The following is a 27,130-nucleotide window of genomic DNA, read 5'->3' as shown; positions in this document are numbered from 1 at the left end:
AATTCGCTGACTAACTTCCCATGCTGCCACTTGTCTCCCTGTATTCAAAAAGCTCTTCAAATTCTATTCTACCCTGCACCCATAGGAGGAAGGTGTGTCTTCATTAAATTAAAATCGTTTTGCCTGTAATTTTGTTTGCACAGCTTTTATCTCCATCCATGTCCTTGGGCTGAATCGATTCATTATTTGAATAATATTGCTGTTATTTTCTTAAGTGAACCAGAGAAAGTGATTTCACTTGCGCTGATATCAAGATAAGTTCACAGCATGTTGGTGAGTTCAGGCAGTATAACATCAGTGCTTGAACTTTGTCCAGTTAGAGGTCAATGCTAGATATTAGACAAAAAGTTTCACTTTTGTCCCCATCTTTACATTTCACTTTTGTTGTTTTTTACTGAAGAATTTTGAAGGTGTTATTTTGTCATTTGGTTTTGAGTACTTGTTTTTGTATTGCTTCCTTATTCTTTGCTCAGAAATGGTGAGAATTGAACACACTTTCCACCTTCTGTGGCATATGTGGTCATTCAGCAAAGTGAGTTGCTTTTTATTGTGATAACCATGTCACGGCATCCTGGAAGTGAAGTTCTATTTTAACTTGAATACAGTTGTGGAAAATAATGGTGGGTTTTATGACTTGATCAATCTTATCGACTACATAATATTTCAGCCAGTTTCTTGAACCGTTTCTAAGTGTGACAGCAAATCAGTATGAGTTCTTTGAGAATAATGAATGTAAAATACTGTCATATAAATAAATTGGTATTTGTCAGAGTACAATAATGTTTTTGCCAAGTTGAGTTTGAATCTCAGCTAGATGAGCAAGAGCTTGATCACTGAACTAATTAATTTTGAGCTGTGGAAGGAAATGAACGGGTTGACATTTATTACAGTGCCTTAATTTGTGGTGTTCTGTACTCGAGGCAATGGTGCTATGATATTCTAGTTTACGGTATCTTGTAAATTGGTTTAAATTGTAGTCCAAATATTTGTCTCTACCCAGCAAGTAAAGTTAGAAAGGACCATCTTTGAAACACATGTTACCATAAAATGTCCTCCGTTCTGTTTAGTTTCTCATGGTTCTTTTTGCTGTTTAATGTGTCTGGATTCTTTGCCTTCAAAAATTTAATTCTCTCTTTTTGAGTGGTGATATTATCTAATCCTTCTCCATTTTTTTTCTCCTGTTTTCCCCCTGCATCCCACCCCCTCCCCAACCAAAATAATTTCATAGCTGCCTGGTAGAAGGAGATGCGAAAGAAGAAATCCTGCAGCCTCCGGAGCCCCAACCAGTGCCGCCTATCCTCACTCCTTCGCCTCCGTCTGCATATCCAGCTGTTACTACTGTGTGGCAAGATAATGACCGCTATCATCCCAAACCAGTGGTGCACTCAATTACACCACCTCCCACAGATCTCAATGAAAACTACAACAAACCTGTGGATACCTACAAACAGATTGAAAATTGTGCTGCGCACACTGAACCTATTGAAAAAAAGCTGGAAAGAAAACTGAGTATTGAAATAAAGAAGATACCGCTCCAAGAAGGACCCAAAAGCTTTGAAGTGTCCCCCCCTGGAGGAAACGGTTCTTTTAACAGAGCACCATCAAGCAAACTGAAGTCCACTTCGGCAGTTGAGATTGAGCAAACAAGTAAATCTGTGGAATTAAGCTGTGGACAAGTTTCCGTAAATTCAGAGATGGATATTCAGCACACAGATGCTACTCAAGGACGGAGGAATTCTGATGTTGTCTTGAGACCAGTACAATTGCCACTTAAAGAAAGAGCTCATGCCTTGTGGAACAAGGCAAGCCATGAATGTGCACCAACTACACTTAAGTCTTCCACTGGTGACAAATTGTACAATGCTCAATGTCATTCTTCTAAAACACCTGATATACCAGCAGCGCCATCATCGAAAGAGATACCGGTAGTTCAGCATTTGGCTGTGGACACCAGTGACCACTGTGTAAATGTGGTGCCCCTCTGTTTTACTAATCCTCTCCACTCTGACTCAGAACCGGAGGAGGTGGATGTTGGGAAAGCCATACCTAAAAATGTTACCAGTATTTTAACAAGTTCCATTGTTACTGCCAACATACAAAATGAAACCCAATCAACAAGAAAAATATCACCCATGTCTATTGCCCGAGAACACTCATCCAACAAGTTAAATTTAGGAGTCCAGAAATGTAAGTGTTTACTTCACAATACTCCAATACTCTTTTGGAGTGGGAATCATTAATCACTTAATTTTTATAGAGTTTAACATTGTTAGAAACTATATAAAACTTCACTTTGCATCTTACTGTTAGTTGTATTTTGGACTTTATAGCTGTTACGCTAAGTCTGAACAAAATGCAATATTTTGTATGAAAATGACACTTTTGAAACATTAATTATTTGTCATAGAAAAAAAAAATTCTTGCTTTGTTTCTTGAATAGCATTCTACAGTTTTGTGCCCATAACAATTGCCAACCAGTTGAATTCCTACAAAAAACAGTTGTAAATGGTGCTGGGCGAAAACCTTTCAGTACTAAATGGTTGACTAGTTTTGGTCAGGATCTGATCATTTAGTTGAACTGCTTCATTGCTCAAGAAGTTCAGAGTTCAGTTATTTTCAGCTTTAACTTAGCCTGCCTTTTTAAAGCCACAGTTTGGACAATTCTTAAATGGAAATGGTATAAAGGGGAAAGTCCTGCAGTTAATCACAATTATGTTGTTGTTTGGTGAACAAGGTACATAATTGTAGATGATTGTACACTTGTGACTGCAGGTCAGAAATAAAACATTTCTTTCAAAAGTGTGATATTTGGAGTGTGAAGAAACTTCTACAAAACTTTACAGACATTTTGTTAAAAAGTCTTTTTTTCTGCATACATTTTGTTGTGTAAATTGTGACAATCCATTCAGAGGCACTGTTTTAGGAGTTCTCTCTCAGCCAGTGGACTCCAGTGTAAGGCACTTGATTGATAGTATTTAATTATTTTTCTACATTGTGATTTGGTATCAAACTGCAAAGGGGAAATGTAACTCATTAGTTACATTTGAAGTTTATTTAGAGTTCAGAGAAGAATGATACTCTGAGGTGTAGAATTGTTCAGTTTTTATTTTAGTTTTGTTCTTGCTGTGTGTGATATGCTGCGGTTTTGCAGCTATGGTGAGAAAGATGCTGCATGTATTGAAAAGACTGCCCACAAGTGTCATGTATTTTGTTTCCTTTCCAACATCGCTGTAGATATTTCAGTACCTCTCTTTTTAGTCGGTTTCCTATATTGTCATTCTGTTTTCTATAAAGTGGAAAGATATTTCCACCATTTATAAAACTCATTAGGTGGGTGATAGAAAACTCACCAGGTGTCTAGACTGGCATAGCCACCACAGCATTTGAAGCTTGATACCATACAGGACTAAGCTATCTATTTGGTCAGTGCCCCTGCTACTCCCTCCACCGCTGGTGCACTGTAGTTTCAGTACATGCTGCCCTGTGAACTTCACCATGAAGAAGAATAACAGCAGCAGCATCATGGCAACATTGTCGGCTAAAAGTTGCAAGTCACAGCATAGATTTGGAAATTTGATGCCATTCTTTTATTGCTGAGTCAATATCTTAAAATAACCTATTATGAGAATACCATTGTCACAGTGACTACAGTGGATTAAGTAGTAGGTAGACCCACCACCACCTCAGCGATGTGCAATTAAAAAAAAAAACGACATACTATCCAGAGACTCCAAGCAGAATAAAAGAGAAATTAGAAAGAAGAAATGTGCTTCTTTCTAGTTTTCTCCTCCCCTCTTTATCACCCCTTGCCCCTCCTAATGTAGATTCATAGAATAGGCCACGTTCAAAAGCCATTAATGTTGTGCTGATTTTAACTTGTTTAAAGTTATGTTTGAATATCTAGTTATGGATGGGATTAAAGATCCTAATCATCACAGATGTTGAAAAACACTGGAGAGGGGGACACAATTTCTGACATGTACCTATTTGATCATGGCTAAATATTGAGATTACAATATTAGCTACACGACAATAACTTCAGAGAACAGCTTAAATGTAATAAAACGCGCCAAGGTGCTTTACAGGAACAGTATAAAATACAACATCACCATACCACACAAAGGAGATACTAGATCAGATGAACACCAGCTTGATCAAAGTAGTTTTAAATATTGTCTTAAAACAGGAAACCAAGATAGAAAGACAGGTGTAGACAGGAAATTCCAGAGTTTAGGGCCTAGACCGCCAATGGTGGAACGATTAAAATCCAGTATTCTCGAGACGATTCAAAGTGTCGATAATCTGAGGTTGTGGAACTTGAAACTACAGAGATCAGGGAGGTGATTTTAAACAAGGGAGTATTTTAAAATTGAGGCATTGCTTAACTTGGAGTCAGTGTAGGTGAGCAAGCACAGGGGTGGTAGGAGAATGGGTGCTGGTTAGGACATGGGCAGCAGCGTTTTAGATGACCTCGCGTTTGCCGTGGGTGAATGGAGATCTGTCAAGAGTGTTGAATTGTTTAGAGGGTTATGTTACAGAGGTGGAAGTAGGCTGTCTTGGAGATGGCATGAATATGAGATCAGACGCTCAACTGGGGGTCAGATGTGACACTCAAGATTGCGAATAAACTGGTTTAATCTCAGACTGTTGCCAGGGGAAGGATAGAATTCGACACTTGGATCAAAAACAATGGCTTCAGCCTTGCCTATATTTAATTGAAAGTTTCTACTCATCTAGTGCTGGATGTCAGAAAAGCAGTCTGATGATTTAGTGACAGTAGAGGAGTTGAGGTGCTGTCAGCAAACTGTGCTTCCAGATAATGTCACCAAGGGGTAGCATCTAGGTGAGAAGTAGGAGGGGACCAAGCCTCAAAAGACTTCCCAAAGACCTCTGCTATCTTTTGCAATCAGATGTTAATCAGTTGGAATTCTCCTTGATAAGTCATATACAAGTAATAAGTTTTAAGTTGTGTGGTATTGTTGATTGTCTCACACGAGTGATAAGTTCCAGTAGCCATGAAGGAGTTGGGTGCATACCAGAGCCAAGTACATTTATACTATAGGCTTAACTGTTCAGCATTCATTGTGTTTGCACTAATTCTTGTGTTCATTGAATGCTGTTCAGTTTGGAAGCTTTATCTTTTGCCATAATGTTGGAGGAAGTTGTGTGCTTAAACATTCCTAGCTTAAACAGGATTGGCTAGATTATACTGTCAAGATAGCAGTGAGGCTAATAATGCTTTATTATTTATGCTTAAACGATACAGCAAATTCAGGAGAGCAGCAGATGTGCCATTTTAAATCTGAACATGCAGAACTCTCATCCTAGTTTAGCCACTCAATTAGCTTTATTCAAACCACATACTGCTGTCTCACCACTGACAGCCATTAAATATTATGACGCCAGCCTATTTGCCCAGTAGATTTGAACTAAACTAGCCATAAAGTTTAAGTCTTGTAATATCAAACATAAGCACCCTTTTAACTTTAACAATTGTTAATTAGTGGCAATTATTCACTGGCACAAAGTTAACCATTGCAAATGTGGAGACTCATTCCTAAGGTACTATTGGAGAGTTTAAAGATGCCAGTATTCAAAATTTCTTTAACTTTCTTCCCTTGTATTCCCCACTCTTCCTCCCCCCCCCCCCCCCACCCACCCACCCTCTGCCCCCCCTCCTCCCTTCCCTCGCCCCATATTAATTCCCCTTTTGTGGCATTGAATTCACTCACTCCTGTATGCACTTCCTTCTCAACAACCTAATTGTCTTAATGATTGAATTATTCACTCTCAGCCCTGTTCCCCTTGCTGTGACATTATGAACTTTCTGTTGTAGCAATCTTGTGCGCAAACATTGGGGGGGGGGGGGGGACAAATCAACTAATGTTGACATTGTTGCATATTCAGCTGCAGCACAATCTCACCTGATGGCTTCAATCTGATCTGCCAGTTGAAATGGTCTCTGAGGTACTGTGTATCAGAGGTTAAGAATAATCATGCATCATGTGATTCTTAACTAAACTGATTAAAATTAGGTACAATTTGACTTGGAAATTACCATAACATTCTTGTTTTTCCAAATGAACAGAATTCATAGGAACAATTCTTATTGTCCGATTTTTGAAATGGGATCAGTTGCGGTGGCAGAAATGTATGCAAATCAGGCTTTTTTTCCCAAAGGTTTATTGTGTGAAGAGGGTTGTCACTTGATGACAGTAATTGACAATTTGGTGATACTCAACTGCCCTTTTTCAGAAATGGGGGCATTTCTATTTTGCTTAGTCCCGTTGCATCGTACAAAATTGTCAAAATCAATGAAAGTTTTGCTACTAACAGGTATAATTTTTTTTTTTAAAAAGCCATTATTGCTCCACAATTATATTCAAACAAAAATTCTCGCATTAATTTCCTGTTAAACTGTTAAGTTAGAGTTATCTAATACACTAGCCATGTGACTAAATTGGGAATCTGATCAGGCTAATGCAATTTTGATTAGTAGGTAAAATAAGTATTGAGACACTATGATCTCAATATTAATAGTTATCGGAATAAGGCATGTACAATAAACTTCTGTGCCTGTTGGTAAAATGGTAGGGCAAAAAAGCATTGCATGTTGTGTTTTGATTATTGTGCTTTACTTCCTTGGTTATTGCTAAAATTCTATGTAAAATGATTGAAAACCAGTAATATTGTACAGTGAGTGAAGCTGTCATTGTGGTCAGCTTGATCGGTTGTAATTACTGCTTAGGCTCACTTTCTTCAGTTGGCCTTAACTAAGGTAGCGACAGCAGGGCATGCCATGGTAAAGGATGGACAGCATCTAGCTATGTTCTGGATAGTGTGTGGGGCCGGATCAGACAGACCTCATGCAAGTCAATATTTTGGGGAATCACACTGACTGAGATGAAGTACCGATTATATCCAGTTACTGGACAAAGGTTAGAAAGTGCGCAAGGATGTGCTGTCTAATAACTTCATTCTAAAATGCCAAACTTTGAAGAAGGAACATTGCAAGGTTTTGCACTGAGTTGGGTGCACCAACTTCACCTGTGGATTTTCAGTAATTTCAATTAGACAGCAGCAGGTTAATATTTTTGGACACAGTTAACTATCCCTCTGATATCATTTTGTGCCAACTATATAGTTAGTATGTCTAGTTATAAAATTGGCTTATTCTCCTGTCAGTTATGTAACATTGTGTGATTGCTAAATTACATTCCCCTCCACATTTGCAACATGGTAAAATGGGTACTTAAAATAGAGCGGTATGGACAGTGCTGACCTTTGTGTGAGTAGCAGCTCCTTTATTATGTATGACAGTAAATACAAAAATGTTTTATCCTGGATATCAAATTTCCTGCTGTCTTTGTGATAACATATCAGGCCCACTATGCTTTAAGTGCCCGGTGAAACACACTACAAAGCTGCAGCAGGGGGACTGGAATCAAATCAATTTTTAAATTTTATTTTACTAGGTTCTGGAAACAAAGAAGACAGTCCGCCTCCTTTGCCAGAAAGAACTCCTGAATCTTTTGTTGTGGTTAATGAATCTGGTGAGATCTGTTCTTAATTGTTATAGAGTTATTGAAATCATTTGTTCAAGTCATGTGGTCACTGGAGAATTCATGGGTCCACTGAGCCACCATAATTAGCTGGTGATAACCTTTCCAAGAACTAGAAATGGAGAGCGGAGTAGAATGATCTCATTTCTTCCTGATACATCGGTTGGTGTGAATTATTTAGGCAGTCCCAAGACACCAATCAGTCAATAGTAATTTCAAGTTTGAATTTTCAAGAGTGAATGTTTTATCTGGGGCTAATATAAAATCTTAAATCCAACTGTCTGATCTAATCAAAATTGCAATGTCCGGATTGATACGTAGCTGCTGCTTGACATTCTATATGTGGAGATGTCTGTGTCGATATGAGCGATCTTGGAGATCCTCTCAAACTGATGGTGTTTGCTACCAAATAAACCTGTTGGACTTTAACCTGGTGTTGTTAAAACTCTTACTGTGACATTCTATAACCATGAAGCATTTTAATGCTGACACCTTATTGAAGTGTTTTACATCTGCCATTGGGTGGTGCTGTGTAGCAGCAAGGTAGGCAATATGGTGCACAATATCATCTAGTGGCCAGAATGCAATATTCAGCACCATATTATGGTATTTATTTACGTTAACTACAATGACACCCAGTGGCAATAATTTGGAATTGAGCAGTGCAATAATATTTAATCATGCAGTGCATCGGCAGATTGGAGTAATAGGCCATTTGTTTTCTCCTCTTCATATGGGTGAGTGCTTGGCCTTTGTTGATCTTTTCATGATTACTCTGCTGCGATTTCTTTTTACACTGCCAGAGCTCCACATTTTTAATATTTCCTGCATAACCATCCAGTTAAGTGAGTCAGATCCTTCCCAATTCTCTGACACAAACTCAGAATTGGAGAATTTTGCAGAGGTTTCTAGATCCAGTGAATTGTCCATCAGAAATTGGGACCTCCCGGGTAATTTCCATGGATTACTTGCATTTGGCTTTCTGAAGAGTCCCATATCGCATTCTCCAGAGTACGCCTGGTCTCTTAACGTCTGGAGACTGGAAGATCTGGGCCATTGTCTTTTTGTTACGGATTATGATTTTTCAAGTGTGTCCTGCCCTTTAAAAGCCAGCACTGGCCTGTGTTTGCCTGATTAGTTTGTTTAATTATGTGAATTTAGCTCAGAGAGAATCTTATGGATTCAGTCACATAATCGAGGCTGACAATTCAATACACCATTTGAGGAAGTGCTGTCTTGGCGATGCCATTTTGAGATTAAATGATAAACTGAAGCCTCATCTGCCTGTCCCGGTTAGCTCAGCTCCTGGATAATGGAACTCTTAATCCCAGGTTTCATGATTTAACTCCTATTGATACTTACTCTAATTTGCCTCACTGAAGGATCCATGTTTGTGATGTGATTACCACACAGCAATGATTCATAGTCAAATGCAGTTTGTTAGTGACTATTACTGTTTACGCAGAATTTAATAAATTGAATCTAATTAAGATACTAAAATGAAAATTTTATGGTGAATAATTTGATGAATTTTACTTTTAACATTAATCAAACCTTTTCCTTTTGTTAGACTCCCTTGTTCGGCCTGTCCATGTTGGGAAATCTGCTGAATGGAGTGGTTTTCCACAAGCACAGACTGTTGAGCAAGTAAAGATGGTGAGGAGTAAGGTAATGACATATTTCATAGAATCATAGAATCTACAGCACAGAGACAGGCCCTTCAGCCCAAACTGGTCCATGCTGACCAAAATGCCCATCTAAGCTAACCCCATTTGCCTTAAATAACTTGAAGTCATGCAGATGTGATTTAAAATGCTGAATCATTAGAAGGTACTTAAATATTTTCCCTTTTTTTGAAACAGAGCCTGAAAAATCCCCGAAGTTCAAGAATGAGTAAGCAACCACAAATCATTTTTCAAATTTACTTGTCTTTTAGAAGAAAAATATAATTAATCTCGTCTATTTTGATTTTATTCATTTACAGGATATAGGTACAATGATATTTTTATTGAAATTTGCCCATGTTGTTAGAGTTGTTAATTATCTTCAATATATTCTCTGAAACAATAGTCACTGGCTAGGCTAGCATTCATTTCTCATCCCTAATTGCCCTTGAAGGTGGTGATGAGTTGTCTTTTTGAACTACTGCAATCCATGTGGTATAGGTGCACCTACAGTCCAGTTAGGGAAGGAGTCCCAGGAATTTGATCTTGAGAAGCTACATTGAAGGAACAATGATCTATTTGGACACTTCCATGTGGTGGTGCTCCCATGTATCTGCTGCTCTTATCCTTCTAGATGGTGGTAGCCCTGGGTTTGGAAGATGCTGTCTAATGAATCTTTGTGAATTGCTGCAGTACATTTTGTAGATTGTACACATTACTGCCACTGCTTGTTGGTGGTAGAGGGAGTGAATGTGGTTGTGGAAGGGGTGCCAATCAAGTGGGCTGCATTGTCCTGGAAGGTGTTGAGCTTCTTGACTATTGTTGAAGCTGCAATCATCCAGGCAAAGGGATTTTTACAGTAACTTCATTGCAGTGTTAATGTAAGCCTACTTGTGACAAATTAAGGGAGAGTATCACACTCTTGATTTGTGCCTTGTAGATGATGGACAGGCTTTGGGAATCTGGAGGTGAGTTATTTGTTGGAAGATCCCAGCCTCTGATCTTCTCTTGTAGTCACAGTATTTAAATGAAAAGTCCAGTTCAGTTTCTGGTCACTGGTAACCTCCAGGATATTAATAATGGGGAATTCACCAATGGTAATGCCATTGAACCATCAAAGTGTGATGGTTAGGTTCTCCCTTGTTGGATATAGTCATTGCCTGGCAATTATTTGGAACAAATATTAGTTGCCACTTGCCATGCGAAGTCTGGATATTGTCCAGGTCAAGTTGCATTTGGACATGGTCATCAGACATGCTGGTTAGGTGCATTGCCATGCTAAATTCTCCCTCAGTATATCCAAACAGGCGCCAGAGTGTGGTGACAAGGGGAATTCCACAGTAACTTCATTGCGGTGTTAATGCAAGCCTACTTGTGGCACTAATAAATAAACTTTAAACTGTAAAGCTGGAATGCTTCAGTATATGAGGAATCACGAATGGTGCTGATCACGGTAGAACGTTTATTGATGAAGCAGGTGAAGATGGCTGAGCCGAGGACACAACCCTGAGGAATGGTTGCAGTAATGTCCTGGAACTAAGATGATTGATCTCCAACTACCCCAACCATCTTCCTTTCTGCCAGGTACGAGGCCAACCAGTGGAGGGTGTTTCCCCCGATTTCCATTGACTTCAGTTTTGCTAGGGCTCCTTGATGCCACACTTGGTCAAATGCTGCCTTGATGTCAAGGGCAGTCACTCGCCTCACCTCTGCTGTTTAGTTCTTTTGTCCATGTTTGAACCAAGGCTGTAATGAGATCAGGAGCTGAGTGGGTCTGGTGGAACCCAAACTGAGCATCAGCGAGCAGGTTAGTGCTAAGCAAGTGCAGTTTGATTGCACTGTTGATTACCTTTTCTGTCACTTTACTAATGATCGTGAGCAGACTGGGGTTATTTTTGCTGGTTCTTTGGGCAATTTTCCGCACTGTTGGGTACATGCCCAGTTTGTAGCTGTACTGGAACAGTTTGGTGAGAGCGCACGGCAAGTTCTGGATCACAAGTCTTCAGTACTATTGCTGGAATATTGTCAGGGCCCAAAGCCTTTGCAGTATTTAGTGTCTTCAGCTCTTGAAATCACATGGGGTTCTTGGGGCTCTTACACTCACACGTGTGCTTACTCAGTTATGCGCTTGTACTCACTGGCATGTATACTGAATGACAACAAGGCCTGGACACAAGTCCATGAGGTAAGCAAGGAGGGACTGGAGAATCTAGAGTGTCCTATTACTCAGCCAATGATTGCTGTGTTTCAGAACAACAGCAGTCATTGGACAATAAGCCTGTCAGTTGAGATGGGTACGTGCCAGATTGGCTGCTTAGGCCACTGACCAGCCAGACTGACAAGCTGCTTGGTCAGTGGGTCCCCTAGAGCAGTGGTTCCCAACCTTTTCAGTAACACGACACACATCAATGCGACAAACAAATCCATGGCATACCCACTTTTTTTTCAGCTGAATCAATTGCTCATTAATGTCTCGAGGTAGTAGTGAATCGGCAGTGGCCAATCACATACAGGGTGGGGCCACCCACACATGGTTTCCCTCCATTGCAGCAATTTGTGCTCTCAACACAGCCAAGTAATTCCCCACAAACTCATCCCCCTAGCAGAGCTTTACCAGTACCAAAACTCCCAGTGTGTCAGTTCACCTGTTTCGTCGCAGGTCAGGCTCATCCCGGGTGTACCACGGATCTTGTTCTTGCCACAACCGATTCATCAGGATATGGCTCATAATCTTCTACCTTTTTTCACTGCTTCCTCACTCTCTTTCCTCTGGTGTTCTGGGATACGGTAGCATGTCCTCAGAAATACCGGAGTTAGCACTGACAGGCTGAAATCCCCTCTGGCTACATGCTCTTCCTAAAGCCCCTGCTCAAGAAGCGAAGCCAGCAGCCTCTCGGCTCCATATCTTTTTTTAAATGACGCAGAACGTGTCTTGCCGGACTGGGGAGGAAGTTGGATTAAATTTGTGGATTATATTCCGGTCTCCGGGTTTGCCATAATCCCGCTTACCCCCCCCCCCCCCCCAGCGCCACACTCCTGCTACCTCCTCCCTCTCCCACTTGCTCTGCTCAGCATAACATTCTCTCTGTTCCAACCTGCCTCACCGCGCCAGGGAGCCGGGTTCAATTCCAGCCTTGGGTGACTGTGCACGTTCTACCCTGGTCTGTGTGGTTTACTCCGGGTGTTCCGGTTTCCCCCCACAGTCCAAACCTAGTGTCCTAAGCGGTGTAGGTTAAGGGGGTTAATGGGGTAAATGTGTGGGGTTAGGAATTCTATGACTCCCAGGTCTCAGTTCTGGGGTTTTTTCTTGATCTTTCTCGGGCTCCTGCAGCGCACTGTTTAAAGCCCACTCCAAACCACAGCACACTTGTAAGCTTCCCACAGCATGCCAATTGCCACGGTGCAGTGGTCGGTAATCACGGCCCTACAGACACAGGCCCTAGTGACTAGCACTGTCTGTTTCCCCCATCTCCCGACCCCGGGTGAGTAATCACAGGAATCATTTTCCATCCATCAGTCTTGCGCATGGTATTACCATAATTGAACCTCCTCTTCCCCCTGCCCCCAATCCCAGTGGGTCATCATTGACCAGCCACATGAATAATATGTCTACAAGAGCAGCGTAGAGGCTGGATAGAGTTGTGATTCACTTCTTGACTCCCCAGAGCCTTTCCACCACCTATAAGGCACAGGTCAGACTTCAATGAAATACTCTCCATTTGCCTGGATGAGTGCAATTCCAACAACAACTGGAGCTCAATGCCATCTAGGACAAAGCAACCAGTTTGATTGGCACCCATAGCATTCAATCCCTTCATCAGTGGTGCAACATAACTGCAGTGTATCCAATCAAGATGCACTTAGCAACTCTTCATGGCTTTTTTTAATAGCATCTTCCAAATCTGTGGCCCCATCGTCTAGAAGGACAAGGGCAGCAGATGGGTGGGGTCACCACTATCTATAAGTTCCCCTCTGAGTACACAGTATCTTGACTTGGAAGTATATCATTGCTGGATCAAAATCCTGGAACTGTCTATCTAACAGCATTTGTGGGAGTATTTTCACTGGACAGACAGCAGTAGTTCAGAGTCAGCTCACCATCACCTCTTGGACTTTTAAGGATGGGCCTTGCCAGTGATGATCTCATCCTGTGAAAGAGTAAACAAAAACACAGACATGAGGTGAGGAAATCTTTACTGGTGGAGAGTAATGAAAGCCTCAAATCCAAAGTTATGTTGTTTCTCCCAAGCATGCTGCATGCACTTCTGTCATAATCTCTACATTCTGTATTTTAAGTTGAGGAAAATTTGATCTGTCTTGTGATGCATTACATATCTTTTCTGGCCCACTCTGTATAGCATTTTATGAATTATGTCCTGCTATGGAGTACCTTGAAAAGACTGCACACTGCAGCCATGTGTCCGAAGTATATACAGGTTGCTGTCTCCAATATTCACTTTTTGACTTGTTTAGATTAGAAATTGTAAATATAAATTATATCTCTGTTAACATTAAGGTCAAATTTTCACTTGTGGACGGTTTTTCCTGCACTTAAGTATTTTTGATTACTTCAATAATGCAGCTTGTTTAGTGGGCCTCATGATTTGCCTGCTTACGTTCATCTGGCTTTGTCTTTTTCAAGTACCAGTATTTCACAATATGGTTCATTGAAAATTGTGTACACCTGAAATTGTCCATGTAGAACAGTAAAACTGAGAGAAATCTATCTTGTCCAAGCATCTGATATGCATATTGAGCAACCGTGTGCATCCATTTATTTTTCCTCCTTGAAATACAAATGAAACTTGATGTTTTCTGCAGTAAAGTCAAGGAGAACAGTTAAATGGCTACCTACTATGTGAATAAGCTTTACAAGTTACCTGCAGAAGTGTGTATAAAACTAAATTAATTTGTTTGGTATGTGTTTGCATCGCACGATTTGGAACATACACAACTTGCAATCATGAAAATATTAATGCGCTTCTACTGTAATTAGTTTTTTAAGCCAATGGCTACTGTGATAACCTCTTGCTTATCATTGTTTTGCTCATTGTGGCCTATCCCAGCTCAACTTAACATGTATTAGTTCAAGCTGAGCTCCTTACTCATGCACATGTGAATTAATGGGTAAGCATTGTCCCTATCTCTCTCTGCCATCGTGAAGCAAAGAGGTGCAAAAAAACAAAATTAAATGGACTTGAGCCAAAGAAAACAGGGAGTTTGAGCTAAAGAAGGAAAAAAAATGTTGAGACAAGAGATCAAAACAAAACTAAATAAATTAACTAATGAAGGTCAATCTCCTCCAAACATAAATTTGACCTTTTAAATGCAATGCTGCTGATTACCATATCCATTGCCAAACAGCCAGGACTCAGTCACAGCTTCTGGCAGTCAGATTAGTACTAATCTTAGAGAAAGTAATTATGATTTCTAGATTTTTAAAATCAATAATTTGAGAGTTGCAAATGTGTTCTGCAGCTTTGTCACCTTCAACATAATGCCGGAGAACTGGAAATTACTGTCACTTTGGTGTAGTTCTATTCGGAAGTATTATGTAGATTGACTGTGAATCTCCACAGGTGGACTTTGGCTTAAATTGTACATGACTGTACTGTTGTTTTGAATGACTTTACTAATAATTGAAACCAGTTTTGAAGTTGAGATTTGATTTTATGGATTTAATTTATTGTTCATGTATTACGTTTCAGATACTCCTGAAATACGGGATAGTGGGAGGCCATTGGGTGATTCAAGATCAGTAACTACTGCCAAGAAGGGTGAGGTAGGCCAAACCTCAGAAACAAACACAAAACGAAGAGAGCGTGGTTCAGATTTAGGTGGGTATATGTAATTTTATAAAGGCTACAGTAATATTTATTGTCCTTCAACTTCAGTTGAGTAATCATTTAAATTGTAAGTTCATTAAATTATACTCGCAATGTTGAGACTTTACTTTTCTATTGTTAGTTGTTAATTTGAGCATGTCCCCGCCTGCATCACCACAACATCACTCAAAAAAACTGTACACAGAGAAAGAGTTATTTTTTTATTTATTTGGTATTCCTGAATCGCTCACTATCCCTGGTCAGAGCAGTCAGGTAAGTTGCTTCTGGAACAGATTTTATACAGAAGAACATTGGAGTTGTACAAGTTGAGTTGCAGTAACTGGGCCTGTCTTGTTTCTTCCCTTGCATTTCGAGAGAAAAAAACATGGCCTTTTTTACGGCTCTTTTCAGCTAAGGTGAAGGACCTGCTCTGAGAAATCGCAGGCCCAAAGCCACAATTAACCATCACCAGTTTAGCACATTGTTGTTTTTTACTGCTCTGCAGTAACACTGCAACACATTTAAATTATTAATTGTTGCAGAATTAATCCAAAGTTCTTGTCACTTCACTAACTGCTTTTTTAAAAATGTTGACTTCTAAATTTATTCAGGTTTTTAAATCATATTTTTATAAGGTAGAGACTAGAAACTATTCCTGTCTAAACATTCATTAGTATTTTAAAATAAATATTCAATATTTGAGCCAAATTTCATATTTTTAAATTTCGTAGCCCTTTGAGAAAGAATGTCATTGAAGCTATAAATATCCAAGGATTGATTGGCACAGTGAGTTTCAACATTGTGCCTTCATCTTTTGGAAGTGCCAGATTGACGGATCTCTGGCTGTAAATGGTGAAGTGAGTTTACACAGTCTCAATCCAGTTTCAAGCGATACTAACCTACTAAATGAAACAACTCCGTTCATATGATAGTTTTAGATTGCAAAATGATTAATTTGAGTAATGAAAGGAAAATCTGATCAATATAGAAAAGATAGTATTGGAACAGTGCTTTATACTTTGTGTAACCTGTTTATAAATTTGACTAGTGTACATGATGCTGTCACTATTAAAGGAACGATAACATGTTCCATTACCAGTATTGACATAGTTGATTACTAAAGCCTGCTCTCTTTTCCCCTTTACCCACCTCCCCCACCCCCCTCTTGATCCCTACAGCCATATTCTTGTTTATTTTTAAATGTGCACATACAATTAGGATTTGCTGTGATCCGCAATGGTGGAAGTAGAATCACAAGGAAAGTAATGTGTACGTGGTGTTATCTTAATCTATGTTTTTATATTAGGCTTTATTTTGGGTTATGTCCTTGGAATGCATTTAAGACATAAAATGATGTGAGCAATGAATGCACTTTTTAAACTTGTCTAATTCTAGCAATGCCAGATGAGGAGAAGAGTAAAATCATAGGTTGGAAAGAAAATTTGTATTTGATAGAACTATCACTATATAACAGTTTTCCCATTTTCTCGATTGTCTTATATGAATAAGGCTGAATGCAGTATGAAAATGTTTGTCAGATCAACTTGTGAATGCTGAGTGAGTAAAAGGATATATATAGCCTTTGGTAGCTGTCTCTCAGCCTTAAGATAAACCCTGTGTCTCGGACAATGTAGTGGCTGTGGTGCAAATGGAAGAAACTCTTAACCTTCCTGATGGTTGTCTTGCCAAAGAATAACATGCACAGTGGTTAGTACTGCTGCTTCACAGCGCCAGGGACCCAGGTCCAATTCCAGCCTTGGGTGACTGTCTATGTGGAATTTGCACATTCTCCCCATGTCTGTTTGGGTTTCTTCCGGGTGCTCTGGTGTCCTTTCACAGACCAAAGATGTGCAGGTTGGGTTGATTGGCTATGCTAAATTGCCTCAAGTGCCCCACAATGTGTAGGTTAGGGAGATTAGTGGGGTAAATACATGGGGTTAGTGGGATAGGGCTTGGGTTAAGCTGCTCTGTTGGTGAGTCGGTGCAGACTCAATGGGCCGAATGGTGGCCTCCTGCACTGTAGGGATTCTATGATGCAGCACATTTTGTTACTGGTTTGGGAAGAAAGAAAAAGTGTGATTGGCTTTGGAAATACTTTTGGATTTTTATCCAATTTGAAGATTAAAGCTCTGTGCATAAAATCATAGCTAATTGATCCAGTGCTGCTGAAATCAGAAAAGTTCAGATTTGACAAACAACTTGTTTCTTTCATTCAACATGTGGCAGTTGGACTACGTAGCAACAAGAGGTTTGAGGCTTTCCTGGCTGCCAAATATATTCTAACCTCCTTTATCAGTCTGTCATTGTTTCAGGACTCGTAGACTTGCTGTGTTATATCTGCCCTTCATCTATTCACTAGACATTGTCTGGAGAAGACTGATGGTCTGAAAAGTAAAAGAAGGCTAAGAATTTTTCCCCAGAGGGTAAATAGTTGAAAGAAACTCTCAATTTGGGGGAACAAAATCTTAATGTCCTTGTTGTAAATTAAACCCCTAGTTTTGAGGTATTGGAAGTTGCTGAGGCTTACTGTCCTAACTTTGCTAAAGATTCTTAAAGGGAAAGTCTCCTTGAATGTTCTTTAACCTTTCAGTGGATTATAGCAAATCCTAATTTGTATGAGGAGTTTTAACTCAAAGCACACCATGTAATGTAACGTGTTCATGTACATTCATGACACTAACTTTCCATGCCAAATTAGAATGGTTCAATCAAATTTCCTCATTGTGTTCTCATTAAACATGGGGGTTCCTTGCAAAAATGGTCATACTGAAAGCTGGCCTCCATGATTAGTTTGTATTGTCATTAAGATATTGTTAAAACAAAAGTGGATGCTGTCTATCAACATGCAAAGTACTTTCTACTTTTTTTTCCCTCAGCTGTCAGCTATCTGTAAAAGTTGCTCGTTTCATGCCAATAATAGGACCACATATCCATGCTTAGCAAGAGTAAAGCTCCTTCAGGGACTGATAATTATAGATTTCAAATTTCCTTAATGTCGTTAAACTCTGCCTCAGTTGAAACAAAATTTTAAACTTGTAGTGGGAGACTGATAACATACTGTACTATTACTGAAGCATACTGGGCATTCTCATTGAGAATTGTAATGATTGAGCTTCCAAGCAGGAGTATTATGTGTGACCCACAACATTAATGAAATATTGTTAAGCTTGTGCAACTTTTGGATTGAAATGGAAACATTTTTAGAGGTCCGCATGATATGTAGAATATCTGCAGTTTCAAACTACAAAAGAGCTATATCAAATTCTACACCACATGAAAGGTAGGGCTATGGAGTGAAGTTAAGAGTTTTCTTTTTATACGCTATATAGAACATGCTGACCTCTATTCTCACCTTACAAACTCTTCCTATTCTAACTCATGTAATTGGGTCAGATATCAGGTGTCTTTAAATACAAACATACTGGGAACACGCCCATGTTTCCTGATCATGTGTTTTGTTAACATCTTGGTACTTTTGTGTTTTTCTTAGCAAACCATGACTTTGATTTTTGTTTCATTTTGAAAGTGGATGTCCCAGAAAACCACGCATGCATGCATGCTTGTATCCTATTAACACCTGTCACCTCAAATTAAAATTGCTTTGTTAGACTTAAACAAAACTTCATAAGTGACCTCCTCTTATCAGACAGTGGTTTCCTTTCGAAAATGAGCATGCTGAGAACTGTCCTTGTATCCTGTCTCCAAAAATCAGGTAAGGACCTTCATTGTCAATGCCCCAACACTTAGATATAAAATGTCTGGAGGTGAGTGACTTTGGATGGTGGTGGTTTGGAGGTTGGGGGGGAGAGGTGAAGACAGCCAGGCAGAGGAAAGTGAAATCCCAGAATCCTGTCAGAGCAGCTAACATTGAACTATTTTGTAATTGTTTAATCAAAAATAGACTGGGTGGGCAGTGATGTGGAGAGTAAAAGCCCTGAAGTAAAATAGGATGAGGTGTTATCTGGATTTTCAGTACAGAACGCTGTCGTAAGCATTTTTACCACAAGGTAAATTTGTACTGTGGTCTTAAACATTAAGAAGCAGATGCTGCTGTCAAAATTAGGGGAGGTGAGGGCCAAGTGGTATTATTGCTGGTCTATTATTCCAGTAACTCAGCTAATGTTCTGGGGACCCAGGTTCGAATCTCGCCACAGATGGTGGAAGTTGAATTCAATTTTTAAAAATCTGGAATTAAGAATCTACTGATGACCATGAAATCATCGTTGATTGTTGGAAAAATCCTTCTGGTTCACTGATGTCCTTTAGGAATGGAAATCTGCTGTTCTTGCCTGGTGTGGCCTACATGTGACTTCAGAGCCACAGCAATGTGGTTGACTCTCAACTGCCCCCTGAAATGGCCTTGCAAGCCAATCAGTTGTATCAGCGTTTCAAAAAGGCATCTCACCACCACCTTCCCAAAGGATGGGCAGTAAATGCTGGCCAGACAGCAACACCCATATCCCATAAATGAATAAAAACAAAATTCACCAATAGGAGAAAATCATGTTGTCTGTAATCTTTCTAATGGTTGAACACCATTCAAGTTGGCTCCTGGACCTGAACTGGAGAAAAACAATGATGGATTAGCTTTTTAAGATTGGGGGTGGTTTTGTCATAGTGATGCAGGTCTGGAGGCTATTCTGGTCCGGAGCAAAATGTTTTTTTTTCCCAGGCAAAGAAAGATGCTGCATATGTATCTCTATTCAAAGCCTTTTCCATTTCACGATATTAATCATGGTTGATTTTATTTTCTTAAGGCTGTTGAATCTTTTTCTTTAAATTAAACCTTGCCCTTTTGGAAAAGAGGGCTATTAGATTTAATTTTGAATTACACCAAAAAGTCCTGTATTTTCAGTTTTCTTTTGCTATAATTTCTGATCAACATAAAATATATAAGGTGGCAGCAGTTTAGAAACTCCCATTGTCCGAAATAAATTTTAACCTATTAAACTTCATGGCAGATGCATGAATTTCTCACTTGCTCGTTGTATCTTTAATTTGTAGGTCCCAAGTCTGTAAATCTTTTTTTAACAGCATCTAATGTTTCAATCTGCCCTTTGATTTGCTGTTGCATTTGCATCAGTATGGTGATTTTCCTTCTCTCTTTCTTTGCCACTCTATTGCATTTCCACCCTCTAACTCCTTTTTTTCTTTATTTTCATATGTTTAACATGATCGAGGGTTGTACTGCAGCGATGAGATCATGCAGAATCAGTTTAAATGAGAAAAATGCATTGTGGAAATCCAAAATTGTATTTTTCACAAATACCCTCCAAGAGAAGACAAAAAATGGTGTATTAAATGAGTGGATGAAAGGTTAGCGCAGTGTTTCCCTATAATTTGTAGACAACCCTGTTTAAAAAGAATAAATAGGATTGAAAAGGAAAAAAGGTTCAAGGAATTTATGACCAGATATTTAACTAAAAAAAAAATATTATGAAATAAAGAAAAATACAATCATTAATGGGAAAATAAATGAATGCAGTTTGAGTCAAATGTCTGCTTGAATTTATGTACTTGCAGCCTGTAATTCGAAAGAAATCTATGAGCAAACTTTACTTAGATTTTCAACAAATACCAGTTATCTTGTATTATATGTGCTGTCTTATTTTGTTTCCTATTAGCAAGCTTTTTGAAAAAAGTTAATTTTTACCAGTTGTCAAATTTTAATGTTGAAGAACTTTTAACCAATGCCAATTTTATATTTTCACTTCCTTTGTCCCACTCATTCTGTCTTGCATGTAGTATCTTGCTAGCTGTAGTTCTTTGCTTCTTCAGCATTCTTTGTGAACTCAAAATAGTATTGGCAGGCTATTCAACTGGAGAACATTGCATTCAAACCCTGTGATATTCATGCACATCCACTGCCAACATGTGTTGCAGAACATCAATCCCCTTGCGCCATCTTCCTCCTCTCTAGTTTTGAGCTGCAGAGATGAATTGTAACATTTTTACTGGAATTTGAAATCAGTTTATTTGATTTTGGTTAGCAATCAAATGAGCAGCTTTGCCAGTCTCTTTGATCCAATAATACCCTGGATCAATTTTTGTTTTTTATCTATTTCAACAAAATTTTGTTACGTAATGTATTAAGTTTTGCACAATATCGACGTTAGGCTGTTTGAACAAAATTCAGTCACAAGTCACTAGGGAAATGCATGGAAGAGGATTGTATAAAGTCGATTATATGTGGTTACATTGACAGATCAGGTCAAGGTGAGTCGGAAAGGTGGATCTACAAAAAGGCACGACCTGTTGCGTCAAATCTTGGACTAAATAAAACTTAGTCTAGGAATATAATCTGAGAATTGTTTCCCTAACTCAGCTCTTGCAGCCATTTTCCCCTTCTAGTTCCCTCTAATTTACAACAAGAATGCATGTTTCTTATTAGAGATGTTGTAGACCCCTACTTTCCTACCAACATGTCCCCCCCCCCCCCCCCCCCCCAATCGCCAATGAGCAGGTAGGTCTGTCCCATGAGATCCCAGCACCAATTTCACAAGGTCCCTGCATCTACATGAATACTTGTGTGCAGCAGGCACCTTGTACCCTGCTTGCCTGAAAATGATGATTGAATTTCTAGGCCCTTGCGTTCATATTTTTGAAACTGCACTGCTTGTGTGCCAGCTATAATGAGTCTTCAATAGGTCTCAATCTTAAAAACAAATCAATTGAATAGTATGTTCCATTGTATCTCCTCAGAATTAAAATTGTTATTTTCCTATTATAGAATGTAATTGGAATTTATTCTAAGTGTTTTTGCTCTGCATACGCAAACGTGTCTTATTTTAAAACTTTGATTAACAAGTTGCAAATAACAGTTTGCTTTTCTCTAATTTGCAGGATTCAATAATCGTTATACAAAACCAAGAGGGCCAAGAGATCCTCCTCCTGAGTGGACATGATGAAGCAGATATTCAAATGGACCGCAATACTGGAGTGTCTCCCTTCAAGTGCCACAAAAGGACTGAAAAGTAGAAAAACTATTCACACTCACTAAAACAATCTTTCTTACTAACAAAAAGCAAGAGCAATTTAGATGTCTTCTCAGTTACAAATGGTACACATTTTACATCTATTGTAACTTGCTAAAAAACCTTCCAAGGGTGTGGATTCCGGTGCTAAATATCTTTTTGCTGGGACCATTTTTACCTGCCTTATTTCACACTTAAAAGTATTAAGACTTTAAAGAAACAGTAAAGTATTACAGGCCTTAATTTTTTTCGGGGAATTTGTTACACTGCTTGTAGGATTGTATAGTAATATAGTAAGTATAAATAGGGAGTCTGTGGACAATTATTCTTTGCTAACTTCCAGAAACTATTATGTGCATTACTCTTTTATATATGTACAGGGCAGGTAGGTAAATAATTGACAATGTTGCAGGTATTAAATATTCTTAACAGAAGATGTAAGAAATCTGTGCATGATCTAAACCTCCTTGTGTACCATTTTTTTGTAAATTATTTGCCCTGAAATTATAGAAAAATATTCTTTCAGGCGTTCTTAACTACTGGAAATGAGCAGAAAATTGCAGTTTAACAGGGGTTGAGATTGTAATAATACATTTGTAAATTGTAAGCAAAAGGATATTTTTATATTATATGCTGTTAATAACCAATTCCACTTTGATCTGTTGTTCATTTGGCCTTGAATTTAGTAAGTGCCTTCGAACAGTATGCAATCCTGTTAACATCATGTGAGCATTTTGCTTGTGCTTTTGTGCATCTGGGAAAAGAGGACTATCAGTCTCACAAACCTGTATTTTACAATATATTGACCTGTCAGTAAAGATCTTAAAACAAATTAGCTTGTGTTCTTTTTTGGGGGGAATTAAAATGGACAAATGCTTTGTCATATGTGAGTAATATAAAGTATTTGAAAAAATCAATATTTTTCACAATATAAAATAGCTTGCTAACTAATAAGCCCATGAAAGAAACAATTTTTTTGTACAATTTATTTTCTGTCAAGTAAATGAATAAAGGTTCAAAATAAAATAGGGCAATTTTTAGTGCAATATAAGATGTTTCAATTAACTTGTCCTATTATTTGTCAAATAGTCTGACAAAAGTAACATTTTGTGTGGTGTTTGATTAATCTGAGCAAGAGGAATTAATTCAGATTTCTGTTAATCCTGATGTTTTAGACAAATACTAATTTTCATCAACTGCATATTTTTAAAAATCATGATGTCTCTGGCAAAATCAAAACCAGTACAAGTATATTTTTTTTCTCGTACATTGATCCTTAAATATTAGTTACAGCTTTTACATTGGCTATTCATATAAATTTATCTATCATATATGACTAATTTTAATGGGTGTCCTAAGAGTGAGATACACGGGTTTGGGAATTTGACTTTTTGATCTTCTGAATGCTACAAGCTTTCCAAGTTGGTTTCATTTGGTTAAATAGAATAAATATGTTCATTGTCATTGCTGAAAAGAAATGTCATTAATTTTACAAGCCCTAACCTAAATATTAATTCATGAGTTGATTTATAGCAGACTAAGACATATTACCCAAGGTTCGTTCATTGGGACAATTGCTACTGTGGATCCCTCCTGCTGAGAAATAACTGAAGCTGTAATCTTGAGGTTTTGGTATAACATGCTTCAGAATAGCTGCTGTTAACTTTAATTCTGTATTTCATTTCAATGCAACTACAGTTGATTCCAAATGATTTAAAAAAAATGTTCATTAAGATTGAAGTTGAATAAACTTTGAATAGTTGAAACACTATTGTCGATAATAGAACAATTTAAGATACAGTGAAGGATTGGTAGGCAAGATGTTACGATCCAGGCTAGTGTTACTATTGGACAAGTCAGATTCTAGTGGGGAACAAGGCCCGAGAGATCCAAACTTTTTTTGGTTTTGAAATGGGCAGAGTGACTGAAGACTCACTGCGTCCGCTTCAGAATAAAAAGTTCCTTAAACAAGAAAAGATGAACTACCTTTACAGATATGTACAGATTTAGAAGGACAATACAAGTTACAAATTCTACCTTGCTGTGAATTAGAGTACAAGTACATATCCAATAAACCAATAGGTGACCTGGGGGGGGGGTGTATGTGTGTCAGATGCACTCTGAAACCAAGTGACAGTTACCACCCCAAACAGATGCGATGGGTCTTTCATCAACTCCCTCCAGATGCTCGTCACACTGTGAGCCAACTGGTCTGGGTTTTCAATCTGCTCAAAATACCTTTTTTGGAATCTACCAATTTTTCTCAGATGCCGTCTACTACAGTCCACATCCAGATGGATTGTCTCATGTACTCAGGTTTTGCTTTCGCGCACTCCAATTCAGCTGTGCCAACTACTTCATAGGTGCAGAGTAAGGAGTTACAGACCTTTAGTTTTCTCCTCGAATCTCTTGACTTCTCGCAGGCCTATTTTCCTTTACTTCTGCTTCCTGTGGATCCCTCCCTCAACTTCACTGAACAAAATCTGTATACGGCCCTTATTCTTTGACTTGGCTGTCATTTTTTAGCTTTTTCCTGTCTTGCTAAAATTCTGGCACTTTCTTCCAACTGAACTAAAACTACTTTTCTGTCCGTAACACAAGAACAAGGGAGAAATAAGTTTTACATTTTATTTTGGCATAGGTGGGCTCAAGGTGTTTCACTCCAGGTATGATTCAGGTGACCCACTGGGAAGCTTTTATCAAACAAAGTTTATTTAAGAACACAATTAGAAAATAACAAAGAATTCACATAACTTTGACCAATTACAAGACAAATATGAAATATTCTTAAAAGCTATCTGTTCCAATTTAAAAGCAATATCCCATGGACAAAGACCCTTTAAAATTAGTCAGCACTAAAACGAGTATGCTCATATGATACTAGATTTCCAGCTTGTGACTCCTGTAGACAGAAATCCAAACGGCTATTTTCAGAGAAGGCTATGTCCTCAAGACAGCAAACCAGAGAAGTAAATCTAATCTCTAGCAGCTTCCAGACTTCAGAGACCGGAAAGGGTACCCCTCACTTTCTGAAACTTCCAACACAGCAACATTCAGACAGCAGGATCTCTAACTCCAGAGAGGGGAAATAAGAGACACTGCTCTCTCTCTTGCAAGTCCAAACAACAACAAAGCTGAGTTGTTTCCAGTCATATGACCTGTCAATCATCCCATCAAGCTCTACTCTGCAATCCAAAGGGAACAACAGAACACTGCATTAGTTCAGCTTAAAACAAACATGATATAAATAATACTGCTTCAGTAACAAGAGGACACCAGGCTGCAGACAAAATGCAAGGGACTGATGAAACATGAGTAAAATACATTTCTTGAAGGACACTATTGTCACAGTTGAAAGAAATGAAAAAGTAAATGTATAATGGAGTGAGTGAAAAGTGGAGTGGGATGTGTGGTTGGAAGAGATTATGGCAGGTAGAAGGGAGGTCATGAAGCAGTGAAACGTCTTCCAAGATGATTCTAGCGAGGGTAACTGAAACATAGAAATAAAGCAAAATGCTGAAAATACACAGCAGGTCTGGCAGCATCTATGGAAAGACAGTTAGCGTTTTAGGTTGGTGATGAAGGGTCACCACCCTGAAATGTTAACACACTCTCTCGTCTCACGTTTTTGGACCTGCTCAGTTCTCATTTTCTGTTTGTTTCAATTTCCATTATCTGTGGTACTTGGTCAAAATGTGAGTTTTAAGGAAAGTAGAGCCAGATAATTTAGGGAGAAATTCCAGAGCGCACTGCCTGTTTAGCTGTGGTCACAGTGAACAGTAGTTGAGTGAGAGAGGTGGGGTGGGGTCGTTGCAGATTAGAGGTAGGGAGAGGTGAGACTGATGGGATTTAAATAAGAATGACCATTTAACTCTAAGCTTTTAGGAAACTAGTGACATCACCAAGAGCATAGGCAATGGGTGAGGGGGTTGCAGGCATGGTCTATCAACCATGTCAGTGGGGGCAAGGTAAAGAAAAGTTTCTGGAAGCTGATTCTATGTCTATAGATAATGCCAAAAACAGCATGTTAAGTGAAAGGGGCCTAGGGAACAGTGGATTCTTAAAATTCAATCTTTTACCGAGGTTTCTTTTAAAAACTACACTTTTTAGGAGTAACAGATTTCAACATTGCTTAAAATTAACATTGACCGTATACATTTAGAATCATTGAAACTTTACAGCACAGAGGCCACTTGGTCCATGGTGTCTGTGCAAACTGGAAAATGAGTCACCTAACCTTGTCTTACTTTCTGACATTCCTTGTTTTTAAACAGCGACCCCCAAGTTCTAGGTTCTGCCCCAAGTGGAAACATCCTCTCCATGTCCACCCTGTCAAGACTCCTCAGGATCTTCTGTTTCAATCAAGTTATGGCACTTCAGGTGCATATCCAGACATCTTTTTAGATGAGTTGAGTGTTTCTGCTTTTTCAGGCAGAGTTCCAGATCCCTACTATCCTCTGGGTGAAAAATAAATTTCTCCCCTCCATTCTAATCTTTCTACCAATCATTTTTGCCCTTATTAATGATCTCTTCTAATGTGAATAGGCCCTTCCCTAATCGGGCTCTCAATTTTGTACATCTCAATCAGACTCCCCTCTTCCTCATAGATGCATCTTCCAGCCCTGTCAGCATCTTCGTATTACTCTACCTTCTCTACTGCAATTACATCCTTTCTGTAATGATGTGACCAGTATTCAAGTTGTGGCCTAATTAATGATTTATATAGTTCCAGTATAACCTCCCTGCTTTTATATTCCTTACCTCGGGTAATAAAGGCAAGGATTCCATATAACTTTATCTTATTGACCTGTCCTACTACCTTCAGGGATCAGTGGACATTGGCTGATTTTTGAGGAGGTTCACATTGTTCAATTATCCAAGTTTAACTTCATTGCTCCAATGGTAGAGGTTGTAATTGCAAGCTTAGGAATTAAGTTTTATATCAATTCTATTTAAACATATCAGTTTCCACATGCACACTGCTCCCCAGCTGTACCTCATTTCTTTCAATCCTTCCACTGCCTCTAAATTTATTGGATGTCAAAACATGAGTCACCACAACTCTTGTTCTCTGTCCATTGTTTTTTATCTGAGGCTGAACTAGA

At 38.8% G+C, this 27,130-nt stretch overlaps 2 protein-coding genes across 6 annotated transcripts in view; one reads left to right on the top strand and one right to left on the bottom strand.

The window, feature by feature from the left end:
• The window catches only part of LOC144507977 (tyrosine-protein phosphatase non-receptor type 12-like), a 137,146-nt gene extending 113,358 nt beyond the window's left edge, over nt 1-23,788 (top strand). For 2 of the 5 annotated variants that reach the window (XM_078235621.1, XM_078235619.1), the window contains 7 exons: nt 1,229-2,187; nt 7,476-7,553; nt 9,133-9,230; nt 9,425-9,455; nt 14,935-15,063; nt 18,698-18,763; nt 21,895-23,788. In XM_078235621.1, coding sequence (XP_078091747.1) covers nt 1,229-2,187; nt 7,476-7,553; nt 9,133-9,230; nt 9,425-9,455; nt 14,935-15,063; nt 18,698-18,763; nt 21,895-21,956 — 1,423 coding nt within the window. In that variant the 3' untranslated portion in view covers nt 21,957-23,788. Of the gene's footprint in view, nt 1-1,228; nt 2,188-7,475; nt 7,554-9,132; nt 9,231-9,424; nt 9,456-14,934; nt 15,064-18,697; nt 20,368-21,894 lie in introns of all 5 variants that reach the window. The other 3 variants (XM_078235622.1, XM_078235620.1, XR_013500184.1) reach the window with 2 other exon arrangements.
• gsap (gamma-secretase activating protein) overlaps nt 1-27,130 on the bottom strand; it is a 304,945-nt gene that overhangs the window by 276,769 nt on the left and 1,046 nt on the right. The gene's annotated exons all lie outside the window — the stretch shown is intronic.

Source organism: Mustelus asterias, chromosome 19 (genome assembly GCF_964213995.1).
Source record: "Mustelus asterias chromosome 19, sMusAst1.hap1.1, whole genome shotgun sequence".
Taxonomy (NCBI): domain Eukaryota; kingdom Metazoa; phylum Chordata; class Chondrichthyes; order Carcharhiniformes; family Triakidae; genus Mustelus; species Mustelus asterias.
This window is presented reverse-complemented; position numbering and strand designations above follow the sequence as displayed.